The 23,110-nt window shown below is 48.6% G+C and overlaps 1 protein-coding gene across 13 annotated transcripts in view; it reads right to left on the bottom strand.

The window, feature by feature from the left end:
* Window positions 1–23,110, bottom strand: part of LOC148611761 (uncharacterized) — a 137,342-nt gene that overhangs the window by 77,204 nt on the left and 37,028 nt on the right. For 10 of the 13 annotated variants that reach the window (XR_015924190.1, XR_015924191.1, XM_088592622.1 and 7 more), the window contains exon 4: window positions 510–23,015. Coding sequence is in view for 11 of the 13 variants with exons in the window: in XM_088592622.1 (XP_088448748.1) it covers window positions 510–23,015 (22,506 nt within the window). In the remaining 2 variants the exon portion in view is untranslated. The remainder of the gene's footprint in view (window positions 1–509; window positions 23,016–23,110) is intronic. The other 3 variants (XM_088592626.1, XM_088592629.1, XM_088592627.1) reach the window with 3 other exon arrangements.

Below are 23,110 nucleotides of genomic sequence, written 5' to 3'. Positions count from 1 at the left end.
CATCATTTGTTATAGTGTCAATATGTTTCAAACTTAAAAAAATAGTGAAAAGTGCAGTAAAAATTTGTTTAAAACTTAATTGCGCATAGCAAAATACACTATGTAACAATTTATGCTCTAAGATTAGTCATCACGATCAACTGAATACAAAATAGGGGAAAACACTTCTTGAAATACTGTTTCTACGCTAATCCTATAAATTTTGAACTACCAGGACAACAATTAACGAAATAACAACCATGTATCTTTGTTGACGACATGTGAACATGGGGTGCATCTAAACATCGAATTGGAATTGATATTGATGAGTTTTATCTTGCTTGCTTGTTGATTCCATCAGCAGAATAAATTGTATGAAAACGCTTCAACTCTTAGATAAAATATTGATACAGAAATATGACAGAAATACCATAGATCGATCAACCTAGTTTGGCTCACAAATTAAACAGAAAACTCTTCGGGAATAAAAAAAAACAAAAGAACACACCAAATGAACAGAGATCACCTACCTTCAGTACTTTTCACATCTGTCGCACGAGAAACATCTCCAGTTGAAGTTCCATATTTCGTGGTAGAAATTGAATCTTCTGTTGTCGTTGCAGCTTCAGCAATGGTCGTTTCCTCAGCAGTTGTAGGTGCAGTCTGTGTTGTGATAGTGACCTCTACCGTTGTAGGTTCTGCAGCCGTGGAAGTATTTGTTTCTACTGTGGTTGTCACAGCTTCAGTAGTTATTTCTTGTGCAATTGTAGTAGTTGCCTCATCTGTCGTAGTTTGAGCTCCAGAGGTGGTAGTTGGTTCTGTTGTTGTCGTTGCAGCTTCAGTAATGGTCGTTTGCTCAGCAGTTGTAGTTGCAGCCTGCGTTGTGCTAGTGACCTCTACCGTTGTAGTTTCTGCAGCCGTGGTAGTAGTTGCTTCTGCTGTGGTCGTCACAGCTTCAGTAGTTGTTTCTTGTGCAGTTGTAGTAGTTGCCTCAGCTGTCGTAGTTTGAGCTTCAGTGGTGGTAGTTGGTTCTGCTGTTGTCGTTGCAGCTTCAGTAGTGGTCGTCTGCTCAGCAGTTGTAGTTGCAGCCTGCGTTGTGCTAGTGACCTCTACCGTTGTAGTTTCTGCAGCCGTGGTAGTAGTTGCTTCTGCTGTGGTCGTGACAGCTTCAGTAGTTGTTTCTTGTGCAGTTGCAGTAGTTCCCTCAGCTGTCGTAGTTTGAGCTTCAGTGGTGGAAGTTGCTTCTGCTGTGGTCGTCACAGCCTCAGTAGTTGTTTCTTGTGCAGTTGTAGTACTTGCCTCAGCTGTCGTAGTTTGAGCTTCAGTGGTGGTAGTTGGTTCTGCTGTTGCCGTTGCAGCTTCAGTAGTGGTCGTTTGCTCAGCAGTTGTAGTTGCAGCCTGCGTTGTGCTAGTGACCTCTACCGTTGTAGTTTCTGCAGCCGTGGTAGTAGTTGCTTCTGCTGTGGTCGTGACAGTTTCAGTAGTTGTTTCTTGTGCAGTTGTAGTAGTTACCTCAGCTGTCGTAGTTTGAGCTTCAGTGGTGGTAGTTGGTTCTGCTGTTGTCGTTGCAGCTTCAGTAGTGGTCGTTTGCTCAGCAGTTGTAGTTCCAGCCTGCTTTGTGCTAGTGACCTCTACCGTTGTAGTTTCTGCAGCCGTGGTAGTAGTTGCTTCTGCTGTGGTCGTCACACCTTCAGTAGTTGTTTCTTGTGCAGTTGTAGTAGTTACCTCAGCTGTCGTAGTTTGAGCTTCTGTGGTGGTAGTTGGTTCTGCTGTTGTCGTTGCAGCTTCAGTAGTGGTCGTCTGCTCAGCAGTTGTAGTTGCAGCCTGCGTTGTGCTAGTGACCTCTACCGTTGTAGTTTCTGCAGCCGTGGTAGTAGTTGCTTCTGCTGTGGTCGTCACAGCTTCAGTAGTTGTTTCTTGTGCAGTTGCAGTAGTTGCCTCAGCTGTCGTAGTTTGAGCTTCAGTGGTGGTAGTTGCTTCTGCTGTGGTCGTCACAGCTTCAGTAGTTGTTTCTTGTGCAGTTGTAGTACTTGCCTCAGCTGTCGTAGTTTGAGCTTCAGTGGTGGTAGTTGGTTCTGCTGTTGTCGTTCCAGCTTCAGTATTGGTCGTTTGCTCAGCAGTTGTAGTTGCAGCCTGCGTTGTGCTAGTGACCTCTACCGTTGTAGTTTCTGCAGCCGTGGCAGTAGTTGCTTCTGCTGTGGTCGTGACAGTTTCAGTAGTTGTTTCTTGTGCAGTTGTAGTAGTTACCTCAGTTGTCGTAGTTTGAGCTTCAGTGGTGGTAGTTGGTTCTGCTGTGGTCGTCACGGCTTCAGTAGTTGTGTCTTGTCCAGTTGTAGTACTTGCCTCAGCTGTCGTAGTTTGAGCTTCTGTGGTGGTAGTTGGTTCTGCTGTTGTCGTTGCAGCTTCAGTAGTGGTCGTTTGCTCAGCAGTTGTAGTTGCAGCCTGCGTTGTGCTAGTGACCTCTACCGTTGTAGTTTCTGCAGCCGTGGCAGTAATTGCTTCTGCTGTGGTCGTGACAGCTTCAGTAGTTGTTTCTTGTGCAGTTGTAGTAGTTACCTCAGCTGTCGTAGTTTGAGCTTCAGTGGTGGTAGTTGGTTCTGCTGTTGTCGTTGCAGCTTCAGTAGTGGTCGTTTGCTCAGCAGTTGTAGTTCCAGCCTGCTTTGTGCTAGTGACCTCTACCGTTGTAGTTTCTGCAGCCGTGGTAGTAGTTGCTTCTGCTGTGGTCGTCACACCTTCAGTAGTTGTTTCTAGTGCAGTTGCAGTAGTTGCCTCAGCTGTCGTAGTTTGAGCTTCAGTGCTGGTAGTTGCTTCTGCTGTGGTCGTCACAGCTTCAGTAGTTGTTTCTTGTGCAGTTGTAGTAGTTGCCTCAGCTGTCGTAGTTTGAGCTTCAGTGGTGGTAGTTGGTTCTGCTGTTGTCGTTGCAGCTTCAGTAGTGGTCGTTTGCTCAGCAGCTGTAGTTGCAGCCTGCGTTGTGCTAGTGACCTCTACCGTTGTAGTTTCTGCAGCCGTGGTAGTAGTTGCTTCTGCTGTGGTCGTCACACCTTCAGTAGTTGTTTCTTGTGCAGTTGTAGTAGTTGCCTCAGCTGTCGTAGTTTGAGCTTCAGTGGTGGTAGTTGGTTCTGCTGTTGTCGTTGCAGCTTCAGTAGTGGTCGTTTGCTCAGCAGTTGTAGTTCCAGCCTGCGTTGTGCTAGTGACCTCTACCGTTGTAGTTTCTGCAGCCGTGGTAGTAGTTGCTTCTGCTGTGGTCGTCACACCTTCAGTAGTTGTTTCTTGTGCACTTGTAGTACTTGCCTCAGCTGTCGTAGTTTGAGCTTCAGTGGTGGTAGTTGGTTCTGCTGTGGTCGTCACACCTTCAGTAGTTGTTTCTTGTGCAGTTGTAGTAGTTGCCTCAGCTGTCGTAGTTTGAGCTTCAGTGGTGGTAGTTGGTTCTGCTGTTGTCGTTGCAGCTTCAGTAGTGGTCGTTTGCTCAGCAGTTGTAGTTGCAACCTGCGTTGTGCTAGTGACCTCTACCGTTGTAGTTCCTGCAGCCGTGGTAGTAGTTGCTTCTGCTGTGGTTGTCACACCTTCAGTAGTTGTGTCTTGTGCAGTTGTAGTAGTTGCCTCAGCTGTCGTAGTTTGAGCTTCAGTGGTGGTAGTTGGTTCTGCTGTTGTCGTTGCAGCTTCAGTAGTGGTCGTTTGCTCAGCAGTTGTAGTTGCAGCCTGCGTTGTGCTAGTGACCTCTACCGTTGTAGTTTCTGCAGCCGTGGTAGTAGTTGCTTCTGCTGTGGTCGTGACAGCTTCAGTAGTTGTTTCTTGTGCACTTGTAGTACTTTCCTCAGCTGTCGTAGTTTGAGCTTCAGTGGTGGTAGTTGGTTCTGCTGGTGTCGTTGCAGCTTCAGTATTGGTCGTTTGCTCAGCAGTTGTAGTTGCAGCCTGCGTTGTGCTAGTGACCTCTACCGTTGTAGTTTCTGCAGCCGTGGTAGTAGTTGCTTCTGCTGTGATCGTGACAACTTCAGTAGTTGTTTCTTGTGCAGTTGTAGTAGTTACCTCAGCTGTCGTAGTTTGAGCTTCAGTGGTGGTAGTTGGTTCTGCTGTGGTCGTCACGGCTTCAGTAGTTGTTTCTTGTGCAGTTGTAGTAGTTGCCTCAGCTGTCGTAGTTTGAGCTTCAGTGGTGGTAGTTGGTTCTGCTGTTGTCGTTGCAGCTTCAGTAGTGGTCGTCTGCTCAGCAGTTGTAGTTGCAGCCTGCGTTGTGCTAGTGACCTCTACCGTTGTAGTTTCTGCAGCCGTGGTAGTAGTTGCTTCTGCTGTGGTCGTCACAGCTTCAGTAGTTGTTTCTAGTGCAGTTGCAGTAGTTGCCTCAGCTGTCGTAGTTTGAGCTTCAGTGCTGGTAGTTGCTTCTGCTGTGGTCGTCACAGCTTCAGTAGTTGTTTCTTGTGCAGTTGTAGTAGTTGCCTCAGTTGTCGTAGTTTGAGCTTCAGTGGTGGTAGTTGGTTCTGCTGTTATCGTTGCAGCTTCAGTAGTGGTCGTTTGCTCAGCAGCTGTAGTTGCAGCCTGCGTTGTGCTAGTGACCTCTACCGTTGTAGTTTCTGCAGCCGTGGTAGTAGTTGCTTCTGCTGTGGTCGTCACACCTTCAGTAGTTGTTTCTTGTGCAGTTGTAGTAGTTGCCTCAGCTGTCGTAGTTTGAGCTTCAGTGGTGGTAGTTGGTTCTGCTGTTGTCGTCACGGCTTCAGTAGTTGTTTCTTGTGCAGTTGTAGTAGTTGCCTCAGCTGTCGTAGTTTGAGCTTCAGTGGTGGTAGTTGGTTCTGCTGTTGTCGTTGCAGCTTCAGTAGTGGTCGTTTCCTCAGCAGTTGTAGTTGCAGCCTGCGTTGTGCTAGTGACCTCTACCGTTGTAGTTTCTGCAGCCGTGGTAGTAGTTGCTTCTGCTGTGGTCGTCACAGCTTCAGTAGTTGTTTCTTGTGCAGTTGTAGTACTTGCCTCAGCTGTCGTAGTTTGAGCTTCAGTGGTGGTAGTTGGTTCTGCTGTTGTCGTTGCAGCTTCAGTATTGGTCGTTTGCTCAGCAGTTGTAGTTGCAGCCTGTGTTGTGCTAGTGACCTCTACCGTTGTAGTTTCTGCAGCCGTGGTAGTAGTTGCTTCTGCTGTGGTCGTCACACCTTCAGTAGTTGTTTCTTGTGCAGTTGTAGTAGTTGCCTCAGCTGCCGTAGTTTGAGCTTCAGTGGTGGTAGTTGGTTCTGCTGTTGTCGTGGCAGCTTCAGTTGTGGTCGTTTGCTCAGCAGTTGTAGTTGCAACCTGCGTTGTGCTAGTGACCTCTACCGTTGTAGTTCCTGCAGCCGTGGTAGTAGTTGCTTCTGCTGTGGTCGTCACAGCTTCAGTAGTTGTTTCTTGTGCACTTGTAGTACTTGCCTCAGCTGTCGTAGTTTGAGCTTCAGTGGTGGTAGTTGGTTCTGCTGGTGTCGTTGCAGCTTCAGTATTGGTCGTTTGCTCAGCAGTTGTAGTTGCAGCCTGCGTTGTGCTAGTGACCTCTACCGTTGTAGTTTCTGCAGCCGTGGTAGTAGTTGCTTCTGCTGTGGTCGTGACAACTTCAGTAGTTGTTTCTTGTGCAGTTGTAGTAGTTACCTCAGCTGTCGTAGTTTGAGCTTCAGTGGTGGTAGTTGGTTCTGCTGTGGTCGTCACGGCTTCAGTAGTTGTTTCTTGTGCAGTTATAGTAGTTGCCTCAGCTGTCGTAGTTTGAGCTTCAGTGGTGGTAGTTGGTTCTGCTGTTGTAGTTGCAGCTTCAGTAGTGGTCGTTTGCTCAGCAGTTGTAGTTGCAGCCTGCGTTGTGCTAGTGACCTCTACCGTTGTAGTTTCTGCAGCCGTGGTAGTAGTTGCTTCTGCTGTGGTCGTCACAGCTTCAGTAGTTGTTTCTTGTGCAGTTGCAGTAGTTCCCTCAGCTGTCGTAGTTTGAGATTCAGTGGTGGAAGTTGGTTCTGCTGGTGTCGTTGCAGCTTCAGTATTGGTCGTTTGCTCAGCAGTTGTAGTTGCAGCCTGCGTTGTGCTAGTGACCTCTACCGTTGTAGTTCCTGCAGCCGTGGTAGTAGTTGCTTCTGCTGTGGTTGTCACACCTTCAGTAGTTGTGTCTTGTGCAGTTGTAGTAGTTGCCTCAGCTGTCGTAGTTTGAGCTTCAGTGGTGGTAGTTGGTTCTGCTGTTGTCGTTGCAGCTTCAGTAGTGGTCGTTTGCTCAGCAGTTGTAGTTGCAGCCTGCGTTGTGCTAGTGACCTCTACCGTTGTAGTTTCTGCAGCCGTGGTAGTAGTTGCTTCTGCTGTGGTCGTGACAGCTTCAGTAGTTGTTTCTTGTGCACTTGTAGTACTTTCCTCAGCTGTCGTAGTTTGAGCTTCAGTGGTGGTAGTTGGTTCTGCTGGTGTCGTTGCAGCTTCAGTATTGGTCGTTTGCTCAGCAGTTGTAGTTGCAGCCTGCGTTGTGCTAGTGACCTCTACCGTTGTAGTTTCTGCAGCCGTGGTAGTAGTTGCTTCTGCTGTGATCGTGACAACTTCAGTAGTTGTTTCTTGTGCAGTTGTAGTAGTTACCTCAGCTGTCGTAGTTTGAGCTTCAGTGGTGGTAGTTGGTTCTGCTGTGGTCGTCACGGCTTCAGTAGTTGTTTCTTGTGCAGTTGTAGTAGTTGCCTCAGCTGTCGTAGTTTGAGCTTCAGTGGTGGTAGTTGGTTCTGCTGTTGTCGTTGCAGCTTCAGTAGTGGTCGTCTGCTCAGCAGTTGTAGTTGCAGCCTGCGTTGTGCTAGTGACCTCTACCGTTGTAGTTTCTGCAGCCGTGGTAGTAGTTGCTTCTGCTGTGGTCGTCACAGCTTCAGTAGTTGTTTCTAGTGCAGTTGCAGTAGTTGCCTCAGCTGTCGTAGTTTGAGCTTCAGTGCTGGTAGTTGCTTCTGCTGTGGTCGTCACAGCTTCAGTAGTTGTTTCTTGTGCAGTTGTAGTAGTTGCCTCAGTTGTCGTAGTTTGAGCTTCAGTGGTGGTAGTTGGTTCTGCTGTTATCGTTGCAGCTTCAGTAGTGGTCGTTTGCTCAGCAGCTGTAGTTGCAGCCTGCGTTGTGCTAGTGACCTCTACCGTTGTAGTTTCTGCAGCCGTGGTAGTAGTTGCTTCTGCTGTGGTCGTCACACCTTCAGTAGTGGTTTCTTGTGCAGTTGTAGTAGTTGCCTCAGCTGTCGTAGTTTGAGCTTCAGTGGTGGTAGTTGGTTCTGCTGTTGTCGTCACGGCTTCAGTAGTTGTTTCTTGTGCAGTTGTAGTAGTTGCCTCAGCTGTCGTAGTTTGAGCTTCAGTGGTGGTAGTTGGTTCTGCTGTTGTCGTTGCAGCTTCAGTAGTGGTCGTTTCCTCAGCAGTTGTAGTTGCAGCCTGCGTTGTGCTAGTGACCTCTACCGTTGTAGTTTCTGCAGCCGTGGTAGTAGTTGCTTCTGCTGTGGTCGTCACAGCTTCAGTAGTTGTTTCTTGTGCAGTTGTAGTACTTGCCTCAGCTGTCGTAGTTTGAGCTTCAGTGGTGGTAGTTGGTTCTGCTGTTGTCGTTGCAGCTTCAGTATTGGTCGTTTGCTCAGCAGTTGTAGTTGCAGCCTGTGTTGTGCTAGTGACCTCTACCGTTGTAGTTTCTGCAGCCGTGGTAGTAGTTGCTTCTGCTGTGGTCGTCACACCTTCAGTAGTTGTTTCTTGTGCAGTTGTAGTAGTTGCCTCAGCTGCCGTAGTTTGAGCTTCAGTGGTGGTAGTTGGTTCTGCTGTTGTCGTGGCAGCTTCAGTTGTGGTCGTTTGCTCAGCAGTTGTAGTTGCAACCTGCGTTGTGCTAGTGACCTCTACCGTTGTAGTTCCTGCAGCCGTGGTAGTAGTTGCTTCTGCTGTGGTCGTCACAGCTTCAGTAGTTGTTTCTTGTGCACTTGTAGTACTTGCCTCAGCTGTCGTAGTTTGAGCTTCAGTGGTGGTAGTTGGTTCTGCTGGTGTCGTTGCAGCTTCAGTATTGGTCGTTTGCTCAGCAGTTGTAGTTGCAGCCTGCGTTGTGCTAGTGACCTCTACCGTTGTAGTTTCTGCAGCCGTGGTAGTAGTTGCTTCTGCTGTGGTCGTGACAACTTCAGTAGTTGTTTCTTGTGCAGTTGTAGTAGTTACCTCAGCTGTCGTAGTTTGAGCTTCAGTGGTGGTAGTTGGTTCTGCTGTGGTCGTCACGGCTTCAGTAGTTGTTTCTTGTGCAGTTATAGTAGTTGCCTCAGCTGTCGTAGTTTGAGCTTCAGTGGTGGTAGTTGGTTCTGCTGTTGTAGTTGCAGCTTCAGTAGTGGTCGTTTGCTCAGCAGTTGTAGTTGCAGCCTGCGTTGTGCTAGTGACCTCTACCGTTGTAGTTTCTGCAGCCGTGGTAGTAGTTGCTTCTGCTGTGGTCGTCACAGCTTCAGTAGTTGTTTCTTGTGCAGTTGCAGTAGTTCCCTCAGCTGTCGTAGTTTGAGATTCAGTGGTGGAAGTTGCTTCTGCTGTGGTCGTCACAGCCTCAGTAGTTGTTTCTTGTGCAGTTGTAGTAGTTGCCTCAGCTGTCGTAGTTTGAGCTTCAGTGGTGGTAGTTGGTTCTGCTGTTGTCGTTGCAGCTTCAGTAGTGGTCGTTTGCTCAGCAGTTGTAGTTGCAGCCTGCGTTGTGCTAGTGACCTCTACCGTTGTAGTTTCTGCAGCCGTGGTAGTAGTTGCTTCTGCTGTGGTCGTCACAGCTTCAGTAGTTGTTTCTTGTGCAGTTGCAGTAGTTGCCTCAGCTGTCGTAGTTTGAGCTTCAGTGGTGGTAGTTGCTTCTGCTGTGGTCGTCACACCTTCAGTAGTTGTTTCTTGTGCAGTTGTAGTAGTTGCCTCAGCTGTCGTAGTTTGAGCTTCAGTGGTGGTAGTTGGTTCTGCTGTTGTCGTTGCAGCTTCAGTATTGGTCTTTTGCTCAGCAGTTGTAGTTGCAGCCTGCGTTGTGCTAGTGACCTCTACCGTTGTAGTTTCTGCAGCCGTGGTAGTAGTTGCTTCTGCTGTGGTCGTCACAGCTTCAGTAGTTGTTTCTTGTGCAGTTGTAGTAGTTGCCCCAGCTGTCGTAGTTTGAGCTTCAGTGGTGGTAGTTGGTTCTGCTGTTGTCGTCACGGCTTCAGTAGTTGTTTCTTGTGCAGTTGTAGTAGTTGCCTCAGCTGTCGTAGTTTGAGCTTCAGTGGTGGTAGTTGGTTCTGCTGTTGTCGTTGCAGCTTCAGTAGTGGTCGTTTCCTCAGCAGTTGTAGTTGCAGCCTGCGTTGTGCTAGTGACCTCTACCGTTGTAGTTTCTGCAGCCGTGGTAGTAGTTGCTTCTGCTGTGGTCGTCACAGCTTCAGTAGTTGTTTCTTGTGCAGTTGTAGTACTTGCCTCAGCTGTCGTAGTTTGAGCTTCAGTGGTGGTAGTTGGTTCTGCTGTTGTCGTTGCAGCTTCAGTATTGGTCGTTTGCTCAGCAGTTGTAGTTGCAGCCTGTGTTGTGCTAGTGACCTCTACCGTTGTAGTTTCTGCAGCCGTGGTAGTAGTTGCTTCTGCTGTGGTCGTCACACCTTCAGTAGTTGTTTCTTGTGCAGTTGTAGTAGTTGCCTCAGCTGCCGTAGTTTGAGCTTCAGTGGTGGTAGTTGGTTCTGCTGTTGTCGTGGCAGCTTCAGTTGTGGTCGTTTGCTCAGCAGTTGTAGTTGCAACCTGCGTTGTGCTAGTGACCTCTACCGTTGTAGTTCCTGCAGCCGTGGTAGTAGTTGCTTCTGCTGTGGTCGTGACACCTTCAGTAGTTGTTTCTTGTGCAGTTGTAGTAGTTGCCTCAGCTGTCGTAGTTTGAGCTTCAGTGGCGATAGTTGGTTCTGCTGTTGTCGTCACGGCTTCAGTAGTTGTTTCTTGTGCAGTTGTAGTAGTTGCCTCAGCTGTCGTAGTTTGAGCTTCAGTGGTGGTAGTTGGTTCTGCTGTTGTCGTTGCAGCTTCAGTAGTGGTCGTTTGCTCAGCAGTTGTAGTTGCAGCCTGCGTTGTGCTAGTGACCTCTACCGTTGTAGTTTCTGCAGCCGTGGTAGTAGTTGCTTCTGCTGTGGTCGTCACAGCTTCAGTAGTTGTTTCTTGTGCAGTTGCAGTAGTTGCCTCAGCTGTCGTAGTTTGAGCTTCAGTGGTGGTAGTTGGTTCTGCTGTGGTCGTCACACCTTCAGTAGTTGTTTCTTGTGCAGTTGTAGTAGTTGCCTCAGCTGTCGTAGTTTGAGCTTCAGTGGTGGTAGTTAGTTCTGCTGTTGTCGTTGCAGCTTCAGTATTGGTCGTTTGCTCAGCAGTTGTAGTTGCAGCCTGCGTTGTGCTAGTGACCTCTACCGTTGTAGTTTCTGCAGCCGTGGTAGTAGTTGCTTCTGCTGTGGTCGTCACAGCTTCAGTAGTTGTTTCTTGTGCAGTTGTAGTAGTTGCCTCAGCTGTCGTAGTTTGAGCTTCAGTGGTGGTAGTTGCTTCTGCTGTTGTCGTTGCAGCTTCAGTAGTGGTCGTTTGCTCAGCAGTTGTAGTTGCAGCCTGCGTTGTGCTAGTGACCTCTATCGTTGTAGTTTCTGCAGCCGTGGTAGTAGTTGCTTCTGCTGTGGTCGTCACAGCTTCAGTAGTTGTTTCTTGTGCAGTTGTAGTAGTTACCTCAGCTGTCGTAGTTTGAGCTTCAGTGGTGGTAGTTGGTTCTGCTGTGGTCGTCACGGCTTCAGTAGTTGTTTCTTGTGCAGTTGTAGTAGTTGCCTCAGCTGTCGTAGTTTGAGCTTCAGTGGTAGTAGTTGGTTCTGCTGTTGTCATTGCAGCTTCAGTAGTGGTCGTTTGCTCAGCAGTTGTAGTTGCAGCCTGCGTTGTGCTAGTGACCTCTACCGTTGTAGTTCCTGCAGCCGTGGTAGTAGTTGCTTCTGCTGTGGTCGTCACACCTTCAGTAGTTGTTTCTTGTGCAGTTGTAGTAGTTGCCTCAGCTGTCGTAGTTTGAGCTTCAGTGGTGGTAGTTGGTTCTGCTGTTGTCGTCACGGCTTCAGTAGTTGTTTCTTGTGCAGTTGTAGTAGTTGCCTCAGCTGTCGTAGTTTGAGCTTCAGTGGTGGTAGTTGGTTCTGCTGTTGTCGTTGCAGCTTCAGTAGTGGTCGTTTGCTCAGCAGTTGTAGTTGCAGCCTGCGTTGTGCTAGTGACCTCTACCGTTGTAGTTTCTGCAGCCGTGGTAGTAGTTGCTTCTGCTGTGGTCGTGACACCTTCAGTAGTTGTTTCTTGTGCAGTTGTAGTAGTTGCCTCAGCTGTCGTAGTTTGAGCTTCAGTGGTGGTAGTTGGTTCTGCTGTGGTCGTTGCAGCTTCAGTATTGGTCGTTTGCTCAGCAGTTGTAGTTGCAGCCTGCGTTGTGCTAGTGACCTCTACCGTTGTAGTTTCTGCAGCCGTGGTAGTAGTTGCTTCTGCTGTGGTCGTCACAGCTTCAGTAGTTGTTTCTTGTGCAGTTGTAGTAGTTGCCCCAGCTGTCGTAGTTTGAGCTTCAGTGGTGGTAGTTGGTTCTGCTGTTGTCGTCACGGCTTCAGTAGTTGTTTCTTGTGCAGTTGTAGTAGTTACCTCAGCTGTCGTAGTTTGAGCTTCAGTGGTGGTAGTTGGTTCTGCTGTTGTCGTTGCAGCTTCAGTAGTGGTCGTTTGCTCAGCAGTTGTAGTTGCAACCTGCGTTGTGCTAGTGACCTCTACCGTTGTAGTTTCTGCAGCCGTGGTAGTAGTTGCTTCTGCTGTGGTCGTCACAGCTTCAGTAGTTGTTTTTTGTGCAGTTGTAGTACTTGCCTCAGCTGTCGTAGTTTGAGCTTCAGTGGTGGTAGTTGGTTCTGCTGTTGTCGTTGCAGCTTCAGTATTGGTCGTTTGCTCAGCAGTTGTAGTTGCAGCCTGCGTTGTGCTAGTGACCTCTACCGTTGTAGTTTCTGCAGCCGTGGTAGTAGTTGCTTCTGCTGTGGTCGTCACAGCTTCAGTAGTTGTTTCTTGTGCAGTTGCAGTAGTTGCCTCAGCTGTCGTAGTTTGAGCTTCAGTGGTGGTAGTTGCTTCTGCTGTGGTCGTCACACCTTCAGTAGTTGTTTCTTGTGCAGTTGTAGTAGTTGCCTCAGCTGTCGTAGTTTGAGCTTCAGTGGTGGTAGTTAGTTCTGCTGTTGTCGTTGCAGCTTCAGTAGTGGTCGTTTCCTCAGCAGTTGTAGTTGCAGCCTGCGTCGTGCTAGTGACCTCTACCGTTGTTGTTTCTGCAGCCGTGGTAGTAGTTGCTTCTGCTGTGGTCGTCACAGCTTCAGTAGTTGTTTCTTGTGCAGTTGTAGTAGTTGCCCCAGCTGTCGTAGTTTGAGCTTCAGTGGTGGTAGTTGGTTCTGCTGTTGTCGTCACGGCTTCAGTAGTTGTTTCTTGTGCAGTTGTAGTAGTTGCCTCAGCTGTCGTAGTTTGAGCTTCAGTGGTGGTAGTTGCTTCTGCTGTTGTCGTTGCAGCTTCAGTAGTGGTCGTTTGCTCAGCAGTTGTAGTTGCAGCCTGCGTTGTGCTAGTGACCTCTATCGTTGTAGTTTCTGCAGCCGTGGTAGTAGTTGCTTCTGCTGTGGTCGTCACAGCTTCAGTAGTTGTTTCTTGTGCAGTTGTAGTAGTTACCTCAGCTGTCGTAGTTTGAGCTTCAGTGGTGGTAGTTGGTTCTGCTGTGGTCGTCACGGCTTCAGTAGTTGTTTCTTGTGCAGTTGTAGTAGTTGCCTCAGCTGTCGTAGTTTGAGCTTCAGTGGTAGTAGTTGGTTCTGCTGTTGTCATTGCAGCTTCAGTAGTGGTCGTTTGCTCAGCAGTTGTAGTTGCAGCCTGCGTTGTGCTAGTGACCTCTACCGTTGTAGTTCCTGCAGCCGTGGTAGTAGTTGCTTCTGCTGTGGTCGTCACACCTTCAGTAGTTGTTTCTTGTGCAGTTGTAGTAGTTGCCTCAGCTGTCGTAGTTTGAGCTTCAGTGGTGGTAGTTGGTTCTGCTGTTGTCGTCACGGCTTCAGTAGTTGTTTCTTGTGCAGTTGTAGTAGTTGCCTCAGCTGTCGTAGTTTGAGCTTCAGTGGTGGTAGTTGGTTCTGCTGTTGTCGTTGCAGCTTCAGTAGTGGTCGTTTGCTCAGCAGTTGTAGTTGCAGCCTGCGTTGTGCTAGTGACCTCTACCGTTGTAGTTTCTGCAGCCGTGGTAGTAGTTGCTTCTGCTGTGGTCGTGACACCTTCAGTAGTTGTTTCTTGTGCAGTTGTAGTAGTTGCCTCAGCTGTCGTAGTTTGAGCTTCAGTGGTGGTAGTTGGTTCTGCTGTGGTCGTTGCAGCTTCAGTATTGGTCGTTTGCTCAGCAGTTGTAGTTGCAGCCTGCGTTGTGCTAGTGACCTCTACCGTTGTAGTTTCTGCAGCCGTGGTAGTAGTTGCTTCTGCTGTGGTCGTCACAGCTTCAGTAGTTGTTTCTTGTGCAGTTGTAGTAGTTGCCCCAGCTGTCGTAGTTTGAGCTTCAGTGGTGGTAGTTGGTTCTGCTGTTGTCGTCACGGCTTCAGTAGTTGTTTCTTGTGCAGTTGTAGTAGTTACCTCAGCTGTCGTAGTTTGAGCTTCAGTGGTGGTAGTTGGTTCTGCTGTTGTCGTTGCAGCTTCAGTAGTGGTCGTTTGCTCAGCAGTTGTAGTTGCAACCTGCGTTGTGCTAGTGACCTCTACCGTTGTAGTTTCTGCAGCCGTGGTAGTAGTTGCTTCTGCTGTGGTCGTCACAGCTTCAGTAGTTGTTTTTTGTGCAGTTGTAGTACTTGCCTCAGCTGTCGTAGTTTGAGCTTCAGTGGTGGTAGTTGGTTCTGCTGTTGTCGTTGCAGCTTCAGTATTGGTCGTTTGCTCAGCAGTTGTAGTTGCAGCCTGCGTTGTGCTAGTGACCTCTACCGTTGTAGTTTCTGCAGCCGTGGTAGTAGTTGCTTCTGCTGTGGTCGTCACAGCTTCAGTAGTTGTTTCTTGTGCAGTTGCAGTAGTTGCCTCAGCTGTCGTAGTTTGAGCTTCAGTGGTGGTAGTTGCTTCTGCTGTGGTCGTCACACCTTCAGTAGTTGTTTCTTGTGCAGTTGTAGTAGTTGCCTCAGCTGTCGTAGTTTGAGCTTCAGTGGTGGTAGTTAGTTCTGCTGTTGTCGTTGCAGCTTCAGTAGTGGTCGTTTCCTCAGCAGTTGTAGTTGCAGCCTGCGTCGTGCTAGTGACCTCTACCGTTGTTGTTTCTGCAGCCGTGGTAGTAGTTGCTTCTGCTGTGGTCGTCACAGCTTCAGTAGTTGTTTCTTGTGCAGTTGTAGTAGTTGCCCCAGCTGTCGTAGTTTGAGCTTCAGTGGTGGTAGTTGGTTCTGCTGTTGTCGTCACGGCTTCAGTAGTTGTTTCTTGTGCAGTTGTAGTAGTTGCCTCAGCTGTCGTAGTTTGAGCTTCAGTGGTGGTAGTTGGTTCTGCTGTTGTCGTTGCAGCTTCAGTAGTGGTCGTTTGCTCAGCAGTTGTAGTTGCAACCTGCGTTGTGCTAGTGACCTCTACCGTTGTAGTTCCTGCAGCCGTGGTAGTAGTTGCTTCTGCTGTGGTCGTCACACCTTCAGTAGTTGTTTTTTGTGCAGTTGTAGTAGTTGCCTCAGCTGTCGTAGTTTGAGCTTCAGTGGTGGTAGTTGGTTCTGCTGTTGTCGTCACGGCTTCAGTAGTTGTTTCTTGTGCAGTTGTAGTAGTTGCCTCAGCTGTCGTAGTTTGAGCTTCAGTGGTGGTAGTTGGTTCTGCTGTTGTCGTTGCAGCTTCAGTAGTGGTCGTTTGCTCAGCAGTTGTAGTTGCAACCTGCGTTGTGCTAGTGACCTCTACCGTTGTAGTTTCTGCAGCCGTGGTAGTAGTTGCTTCTGCTGTGGTCGTCACAGCTTCAGTAGTTGTTTCTTGTGCAGTTGTAGTACTTGCCTCAGCTGTCGTAGTTTGAGCTTCAGTGGTGGTAGTTGGTTCTGCTGTTGTTGTTGCAGCTTCAGTATTGGTCGTTTGCTCAGCAGTTGTAGTTGCAACCTGCGTTGTGCTAGTGACCTCTACCGTTGTAGTTTCTGCAGCCGTGGTAGTAGTTGCTTCTGCTGTGGTCGTCACACCTTCAGTAGTTGTTTCTTGTGCAGTTGTAGTAGTTGCCTCAGCTGTCGTAGTTTGAGCTTCAGTGGTGGTAGTTGGTTCTGCTGTTGTCGTGGCAGCTTCAGTAGTGGTCGTTTGCTCAGCAGTTGTAGTTGCAACCTGCGTTGTGCTAGTGACCTCTACCGTTGTAGTTCCTGCAGCCGTGGTAGTAGTTGCTTCTGCTGTGGTCGTGACACCTTCAGTAGTTGTTTCTTGTGCAGTTGTAGTAGTTGCCTCAGCTGTCGTAGTTTGAGCTTCAGTGGCGGTAGTTGGTTCTGCTGTTGTCGTCACGGCTTCAGTAGTTGTTTCTTGTGCAGTTGTAGTAGTTGCCTCAGCTGTCGTAGTTTGAGCTTCAGTGGTGGTAGTTGGTTCTGCTGTTATCGTTGCAGCTTCAGTAGTGGTCGTTTGCTCAGCAGTTGTAGTTGCAGCCTGCGTTGTGCTAGTGACCTCTACCGTTGTAGTTTCTGCAGCCGTGGTAGTAGTTGCTTCTGCTGTGGTCGTCACAGCTTCAGTAGTTGTTTCTTGTGCAGTTGTAGTAGTTCCCTCAGCTGTCGTAGTTTGAGCTTCAGTGGTGGTAGTTGGTTCTGCTGTTGTCGTTGCAGCTTCAGTAGTGGTCGTTTGCTCAGCAGTTGTAGTTGCAGCCTGCGTTGTGCTAGTGACCTCTATCGTTGTAGTTTCTGCAGCCGTGGTAGTAGTTGCTTCTGCTGTGGTCGTCACAGCTTCAGTAGTTGTTTCTTGTGCAGTTGTAGTAGTTACCTCAGCTGTCGTAGTTTGAGCTTCAGTGGTGGTAGTTGGTTCTGCTGTTGTCGTCACGGCTTCAGTAGTTGTTTCTTGTGCAGTTGTAGTAGTTGCCTCAGCTGTCGTAGTTTGAGCTTCAGTGGTGGTAGTTGCTTCTGCTGTTGTCGTTGCAGCTTCAGTAGTGGTCGTTTGCTCAGCAGTTGTAGTTGCAGCCTGCGTTGTGCTAGTGACCTCTACCGTTGTAGTTTCTGCAGCCGTGGTAGTAGTTGCTTCTGCTGTGGTCGTCACACCTTCAGTAGTTGTTTCTTGTGCAGTTGTAGTAGTTGCCTCAGCTGTCGTAATTTGAGCTTCAGTGGTGGTAGTTGGTTCTGCTGTTGTCGTTGCAGCTTCAGTATTGGTCGTTTGCTCAGCAGTTGTAGTTGCAGCCTGCGTTGTGCTAGTGACCTCTACCGTTGTAGTTTCTGCAGCCGTGGTAGTAGTTGCTTCTGCTGTGGTCGTCACAGCTTCAGTAGTTGTTTCTTGTGCAGTTGTAGTAGTTGCCTCAGCTGTCGTAGTTTGATCTTCAGTGGTGGTAGTTGGTTCTGCTGTTGTCGTTGCAGCTTCAGTAGTGGTCGTTTGCTCAGCAGTTGTAGTTGCAACCTGCGTTGTGCTAGTGACCTCTACCGTTGTAGTTCCTGCAGCCGTGGTAGTAGTTGCTTCTGCTGTGGTCGTGACACCTTCAGTAGTTGTTTCTTGTGCAGTTGTAGTAGTTGCCTCAGCTGTCGTAGTTTGAGCTTCAGTGGTGGTAGTTGGTTCTGCTGTTGTCGTCACGGCTTCAGTAGTTGTTTCTTGTGCAGTTGTAGTAGTTGCCTCAGCTGTCGTAGTTTGAGCTTCAGTGGTGGTAGTTGGTTCTGCTGTTGTCGTCACGGCTTCAGTAGTTGTTTCTTGTGCAGTTGTAGTAGTTGCCTCAGCTGTCGTAGTTTGAGCTTCAGTGGTGGTAGTTGGTTCTGCTGTTGTCGTCACGGCTTCAGTAGTTGTTTCTTGTGCAGTTGTAGTAGTTGCCTCAGCTGTCGTAGTTTGAGCTTCAGTGGTGGTAGTTGGTTCTGCTGTTGTCGTTGCAGCTTCAGTAGTGGTCGTTTGCTCAGCAGTTGTAGTTGCAGCCTGCGTTGTGCTAGTGACCTCTACCGTTGTAGTTTCTGCTGCCGTGGTAGTAGTTGCTTCTGCTGTGGTCGTCACACCTTCAGTAGTTGTTTCTTGAGCAGTTGTAGTAGTTGCCTCAGCTGTCGTAGTTTGAGCTTCAGTGGTGGTAGTTGCTTCTGCTGTTGTCGTTCCAGCTTCAGTAGTGGTCGTTTGCTCAGCAGTTGTAGTTGCAGCCTGCGTTGTGCTAGTGACCTCTACCGTTGTAGTTTCTGCAGCCGTGGTAGTAGTTGCTTCTGCTGTGGTCGTGACACCTTCAGTAGTTGTTTCTTGTGCAGTTGTAGTAGTTGCCTTAGCTGTCGTAGTTTGAGCTTCAGTGGTGGTAGTTGGTTCTGCTGTTGTCGTTGCAGCTTCAGTATTGGTCGTTTGCTCAGCAGTTGTAGTTGCAGCCTGCGTTGTGCTAGTGACCTCTACCGTTGTAGTTTCTGCAGCCGTGGTAGTAGTTGCTTCTGCTGTGGTCGTCACAGCTTCAGTAGTTGTTTCTTGTGCAGTTGTAGTAGTTGCCTCAGCTGTCGTAGTTTGAGCTTCAGTGGTGGTAGTTGGTTCTGCTGTTGTCGTGGCAGCTTCAGTATTGGTCGTTTGCTCAGCAGTTGTAGTTGCAGCCTGCGTTGTGCTAGTGACCTCTACCGTTGTAGTTTCTGCAGCCGTGGTAGTAGTTGCTTCTGCTGTGGTCGTCACACCTTCAGTAGTTGTTTCTTGTGCAGTTGTAGTAGTTGCCTCAGCTGTCGTAGTTTGAGCTTCAGTGGTGGTAGTTGGTTCTGCTGTTGTCGTGGCAGCTTCAGTAGTGGTCGTTTGCTCAGCTGTTGTAGTTGCAACCTGCGTTGTGCTAGTGACCTCTACCGTTGTAGTTCCTGCAGCCGTGGTAGTAGTTGCTTCTGCTGTGGTCGTGACACCTTCAGTAGTTGTTTCTTGTGCAGTTATAGTAGTTGCCTCAGCTGTCGTAGTTTGAGCTTCAGTGGCGGTAGTTTGTTCTGCTGTTGTCGTCACGGCTTCAGTAGTTGTTTCTTGTGCAGTTGTAGTAGTTGCCTCAGCTGTCGTAGTTTGAGCTTCAGTGGTGGTAGTTGGTTCTGCTGTTGTCGTTGCAGCTTCAGTAGTGGTCGTTTGCTCAGCAGTTGTAGTTGCAGCCTGCGTTGTGCTAGTGACCTCTACCGTTGTAGTTTCTGCAGCCGTGGTAGTAGTTGCTTCTGCTGTGGTCGTCACACCTTCAGTAGTTGTTTCTTGTGCAGTTGTAGTAGTTGCCTCAGCTGTCGTAGTTTGAGCTTCAGTGGTGGTAGTTGGTTCTGCTGTTGTCGTTCCAGCTTCAGTAGTGGTCGTTTGCTCAGCAGTTGTAGTTGCAGCCTGCGTTGTGCTAGTGACCTCTATCGTTGTAGTTTCTGCAGCCGTGGTAGTAGTTGCTTCTGCTGTGGTCGTCACAGCTTCAGTAGTTGTTTCTTGTGCAGTTGTAGTAGTTACCTCAGCTGTCGTAGTTTGAGCTTCAGTGGTGGTAGTTGGTTCTGCTGTTGTCGTCACGGCTTCAGTAGTTGTTTCTTGTGCAGTTGTAGTAGTTGCCTCAGCTGTCGTAGTTTGAGCTTCAGTGGTGGTAGTTGCTTCTGCTGTTGTCGTTGCAGCTTCAGTAGTGGTCGTTTGCTCAGCAGTTGTAGTTGCAGCCTGCGTTGTGCTAGTGACCTCTACCGTTGTAGTTTCTGCAGCCGTGGTAGTAGTTGCTTCTGCTGTGGTCGTCACACCTTCAGTAGTTGTTTCTTGTGCAGTTGTAGTAGTTGCCTCAGCTGTCGTAATTTGAGCTTCAGTGGTGGTAGTTGGTTCTGCTGTTGTCGTTGCAGCTTCAGTATTGGTCGTTTGCTCAGCAGTTGTAGTTGCAGCCTGCGTTGTGCTAGTGACCTCTACCGTTGTAGTTTCTGCAGCCGTGGTAGTAGTTGCTTCTGCTGTGGTCGTCACAGCTTCAGTAGTTGTTTCTTGTGCAGTTGTAGTAGTTGCCTCAACTGTCGTAGTTTGAGCTTCAGTGGTGGTAGTTGGTTCTGCTGTTGTCGTTGCAGCTTCAGTAGTGGTCGTTTGCTCAGCAGTTGTAGTTGCAACCTGCGTTGTGCTAGTGACCTCTACCGTTGTAGTTCCTGCAGCCGTGGTAGTAGTTGCTTCTGCTGTGGTCGTCACACCTTCAGTAGTTGTTTCTTGTGCAGTTGCAGTAGTTGCCTCAGCTGTCGTAGTTTGAGCTTCAGTGGTGGTAGTTGCTTCTGATGTTGTCGTTGCAGCTTCAGTAGTGGTCGTTTGCTCAGCAGTTGTAGTTGCAACCTGCGTTGTGCTAGTGACCTGTACCGTTGTAGTTCCTGCAGCCGTGGTAGTAGTTGCTTCTGCTGTGGTCGTGACACCTTCAGTAGTTGTTTCTTGTGCAGTTGTAGTAGTTGCCTCAGCTGTCGTAGTTTGAGCTTCAGTGGTGGTAGTTGGTTCTGCTGTTGTCGTCACGGCTTCAGTAGTTGTTTCTTGTGCAGTTGTAGTAGTTGCCTCAGCTGTCGTAGTTTGAGCTTCAGTGGTGGTAGTTGGCTCTGCTGTTGTCGTGGCAGCTTCAGTAGTGGTCGTTTGCTCAGCAGTTGTAGTTGCAGCCTGCGTTGTGCTAGTGACCTCTACCGTTGTAGTTCCTGCAGCCGTGGTAGTAGTTGCTTCTGCTGTGGTCGTGACACCTTCAGTAGTTGTTTCTTGTGCAGTTGTAGTAGTTGCCTCAGCTGTCGTAGTTTGAGCTTCAGTGGTGGTAGTTGGTTCTGCTGTGGTCGTCACGGCTTCAGTAGTTGTTTCTTGTGCAGTTGTAGTAGTTGCCTCAGCTGTCGTAGTTTGAGCTTCAGTGGTGGTAGTTGGTTCTGCTGTTGTCGTTCCAGCTTCAGTAGTGGTCGTTTGCTCAGCAGTTGTAGTTGCAGCCTGCGTTGTGCTAGTGACCTCTACCGTTGTAGTTTCTGCAGCCGTGGTAGTAGTTGCTTCTGCTGTGGTCGTCACACCTTCAGTAGTTGTTTCTTGTGCAGTTGTAGTAGTTGCCTCAGCTGTCGTAATTTGAGCTTCAGTGGTGGTAGTTGCTTCTGCTGTTGTCGTTCCAGCTTCAGTAGTGGTCGTTTGCTCAGCAGTTGTAGTTGCAGCCTGCGTTGTGCTAGTGACCTCTACCGTTGTAGTTTCTGCAGCCGTGGTAGTAGTTGCTTCTGCTGTGGTCGTGACACCTTCAGTAGTTGTTTCTTGTGCAGTTGTAGTAGTTGCTTCTGCTGTCGTAGTTTGAGCTTCAGTGGTGGTAGTTGGTTCTGCTGTTGTCGTTCCAGCTTCAGTATTGGTCGTTTGCTCAGCAGTTGTAGTTGCAACCTGCGTTGTGCTAGTGACCTCTACCGTTGTAGTTTCTGCTGCCGTGGTAGTAGTTGCTTCTGCTGTGGTCGTCACAGCTTCAGTAGTTGTTTCTTGTGCAGTTGTAGTAGTTGCCTCAGCTGTCGTAGTTTGAGCTTCAGTGGTGGTAGTTGCTTCTGCTGTTGTCGTTGCAGCTTCAGTAGTGGTCGTTTGCTCAGCAGTTGTAGTTGCAACTTGCGTTGTGCTAGTGACCTCTACCGTTGTAGTTCCTGCAGCCGTGGTAGTAGTTGCTTCTGCTGTGGTCGTGACACCTTCAGTAGTTGTTTCTTGTGCAGTTGTAGTAGTTGCCTCAGCTGTCGTAGTTTGAGCTTCAGTGGTGGTAGTTGGTTCTGCTGTTGTCGTCACGGCTTCAGTAGTTGTTTCTTGTGCAGTTGTAGTAGTTGCCTCAGCTGTCGTAGTTTGAGCTTCAGTGGTGGTAGTTGGTTCTGCTGTTGTCGTTCCAGCTTCAGTAGTGGTCGTTTGCTCAGCAGTTGTAGTTGCAGCCTGCGTTGTGCTAGTGACCTCTACCGTTGTAGTTTCTGCTGCCGTGGTAGTAGTTGCTTCTGCTGTGGTCGTCACACCTTCAGTAGTTGTTTCTTGAGCAGTTGTAGTAGTTGCCTCAGCTGTCGTAGTTTGAGCTTCAGTGGTGGTAGTTGGTTCTGCTGTTGTCGTTCCAGCTTCAGTAGTGGTCGTTTGCTCAGCAGTTGTAGTTGCAGCCTGCGTTGTGCTAGTGACCTCTACCGTTGTAGTTTCTGCAGCCGTGGTAGTAGTTGCTTCTGCTGTGGTCGTCACACCTTCAGTAGTTGTATCTTGTGCAGTTGTAGTAGTTGCCTCAGCTGTCGTAGTTTGAGCTTCAGTGGTGGTAGTTGGTTCTGCTGTTGTCGTTGCAGCTTCAGTATTGGTCGTTTGCTCAGCAGTTGTAGTTGCAGCCTGCGTTGTGCTAGTGACCTCTACCGTTGTAGTTTCTGCAGCCGTGGTAGTAGTTGCTTCTGCTGTGGTCGTCACAGCTTCAGTAGTTGTTTCTTGTGCAGTTGTAGTAGTTGCCTCAGCTGTCGTAGTTTGAGCTTCAGTGGTGGTAGTTGGTTCTGCTGTTGTCGTGGCAGCTTCAGTAGTGGTCGTTTGCTCAGCAGTTGTAGTTGCAACCTGCGTTGTGCTAGTGACCTGTACCGTTGTAGTTCCTGCAGCCGTGGTTGTAGTTGCTTCTGCTGTGGTCGTGACAGCTTCAGTAGTTGTTTCTTGTGCAGTTGTAGTAGTTGCCTCAGCTGTCGTAGTTTGAGCTTCAGTGGTGGTAGTTGGTTCTGCTGTTGTCGTCACGGCTTCAGTAGTTGTTTCTTGTGCAGTTGTAGTAGTTGCCTCAGCTGTCGTAGTTTGAGCTTCAGTGGTGGTAGTTGGTTCTGCTGTTGTCGTTGCAGCTTCAGTAGTGGTCGTTTGCTCAGCAGTTGTAGTTGCAGCCTGCGTTGTGCTAGTGACCTCTACCGTTGTAGTTTCTGCAGCCGTGGTAGTAGTTGCTTCTGCTGTGGTCGTCACACCTTCAGTAGTTGTTTCTTGTGCAGTTGTAGTAGTTGCCTCAGCTGTCGTAGTTTGAGCTTCAGTGGTGGTAGTTGGTTCTGCTGTTGTCGTTCCAGCTTCAGTAGTGGTCGTTTGCTCAGCAGTTGTAGTTGCAGCCTGCGTTGTGCTAGTGACCTCTACCGTTGTAGTTTCTGCAGCCGTGGTAGTAGTTGCTTCTGCTGTGGTCGTCACACCTTCAGTAGTTGTTTCTTGTGCAGTTGTAGTAGTTGCTTCTGCTGTCGTAGTTTGAGCTTCAGTGGTGGTAGTTGGTTCTGCTCTTGTCGTTGCAGCTTCAGTAGTGGTCGTTTGCTCAGCAGTTGTAGTTGCAGCCTGCGTTGTGCTAGTGACCTCTACCGTTGTAGTTTCTGCAGCCGTGGTAGTAGTTGCTTCTGCTATGGTAGTCACAGCTTCAGTAGTTGTTTCTTGTGCAGTTGTAGTAGTTGCCTCAGCTGTCGTAGTTTGAGCTTCAGTGGTGGTAGTTGCTTCTGCTGTTGTCGTCACAGCTTCAGTAGTTGTTTCTTGTGCAGTTGTAGTAGTTGCCTCAGCTGTCGTAGTTTGAGCTTCAGTGGCGGTAGTTGGTTCTGCTGTTGTCATTGCAGCTTCAGTAGTGGTCGTTTGCTCAGCAGTTGTAGTTGCAGCCTGCGTTGTGCTAGTGACCTCTACCGTTGTAGTTTCTGCAGCCGTGGTAGTAGTTGCTTCTGCTGTGGTCGTCACAGCTTCAATAGTTGTTTCTTGTGCAGTTGTAGTAGTTGCCTCAGCCGTCGTAGTTTGAGCTTCAGTGGTGGTAGTTGGTTCTGCTGTGGTCGTCACAGCTTCAGTAGTTGTTTCTTGTGCAGTTGTAGTAGTTGCCTCAGCCGTCGTAGTTTGAGCTTCAGTGGTGGTAGTTGGTTCTGCTGTTGTCGTGGCAGCTTCAGTAGTGGTCGTTTGCTCAGCAGTTGTTGTTTCATCCTGCGTTATGGTTGTGACTTCTGCTGTTGTAATTTCTTTCGTTATTGGTGTCATTGTTTCAGTTAAACTTGTTTTCTCACTTGAAGTTATAGATTGGATTGTTGAATTAGTAGATTGCTGGATTGTTGTTGTTTTATCTGTTGACAATGTTGTTGTCTGTGAGTTATAAAATGTTACTGCGTCGGAGGCACTGTTGCTGGCTTGTACGGTAGTTGTTGTTGTTGTAGAGGATGTGTCTGTAAATGAAATCACAAATATAAATATGGTGTATTGTATTATTTGCCGGTGGTCATGTTTTATTTATTCCTTTCTGTTGTGGCTGGATAAAGGA

This window comes from Perna viridis, chromosome 7 (genome assembly GCF_037379345.1).
Source record: "Perna viridis isolate PV_CMFRI_1.1 ecotype Kerala chromosome 7, ASM3737934v1, whole genome shotgun sequence".
Lineage (NCBI taxonomy): Eukaryota > Metazoa > Mollusca > Bivalvia > Mytilida > Mytilidae > Perna > Perna viridis.
Note: the sequence above shows the minus strand (reverse complement) of the source record. Positions and strands in the feature narration are given on the sequence as shown.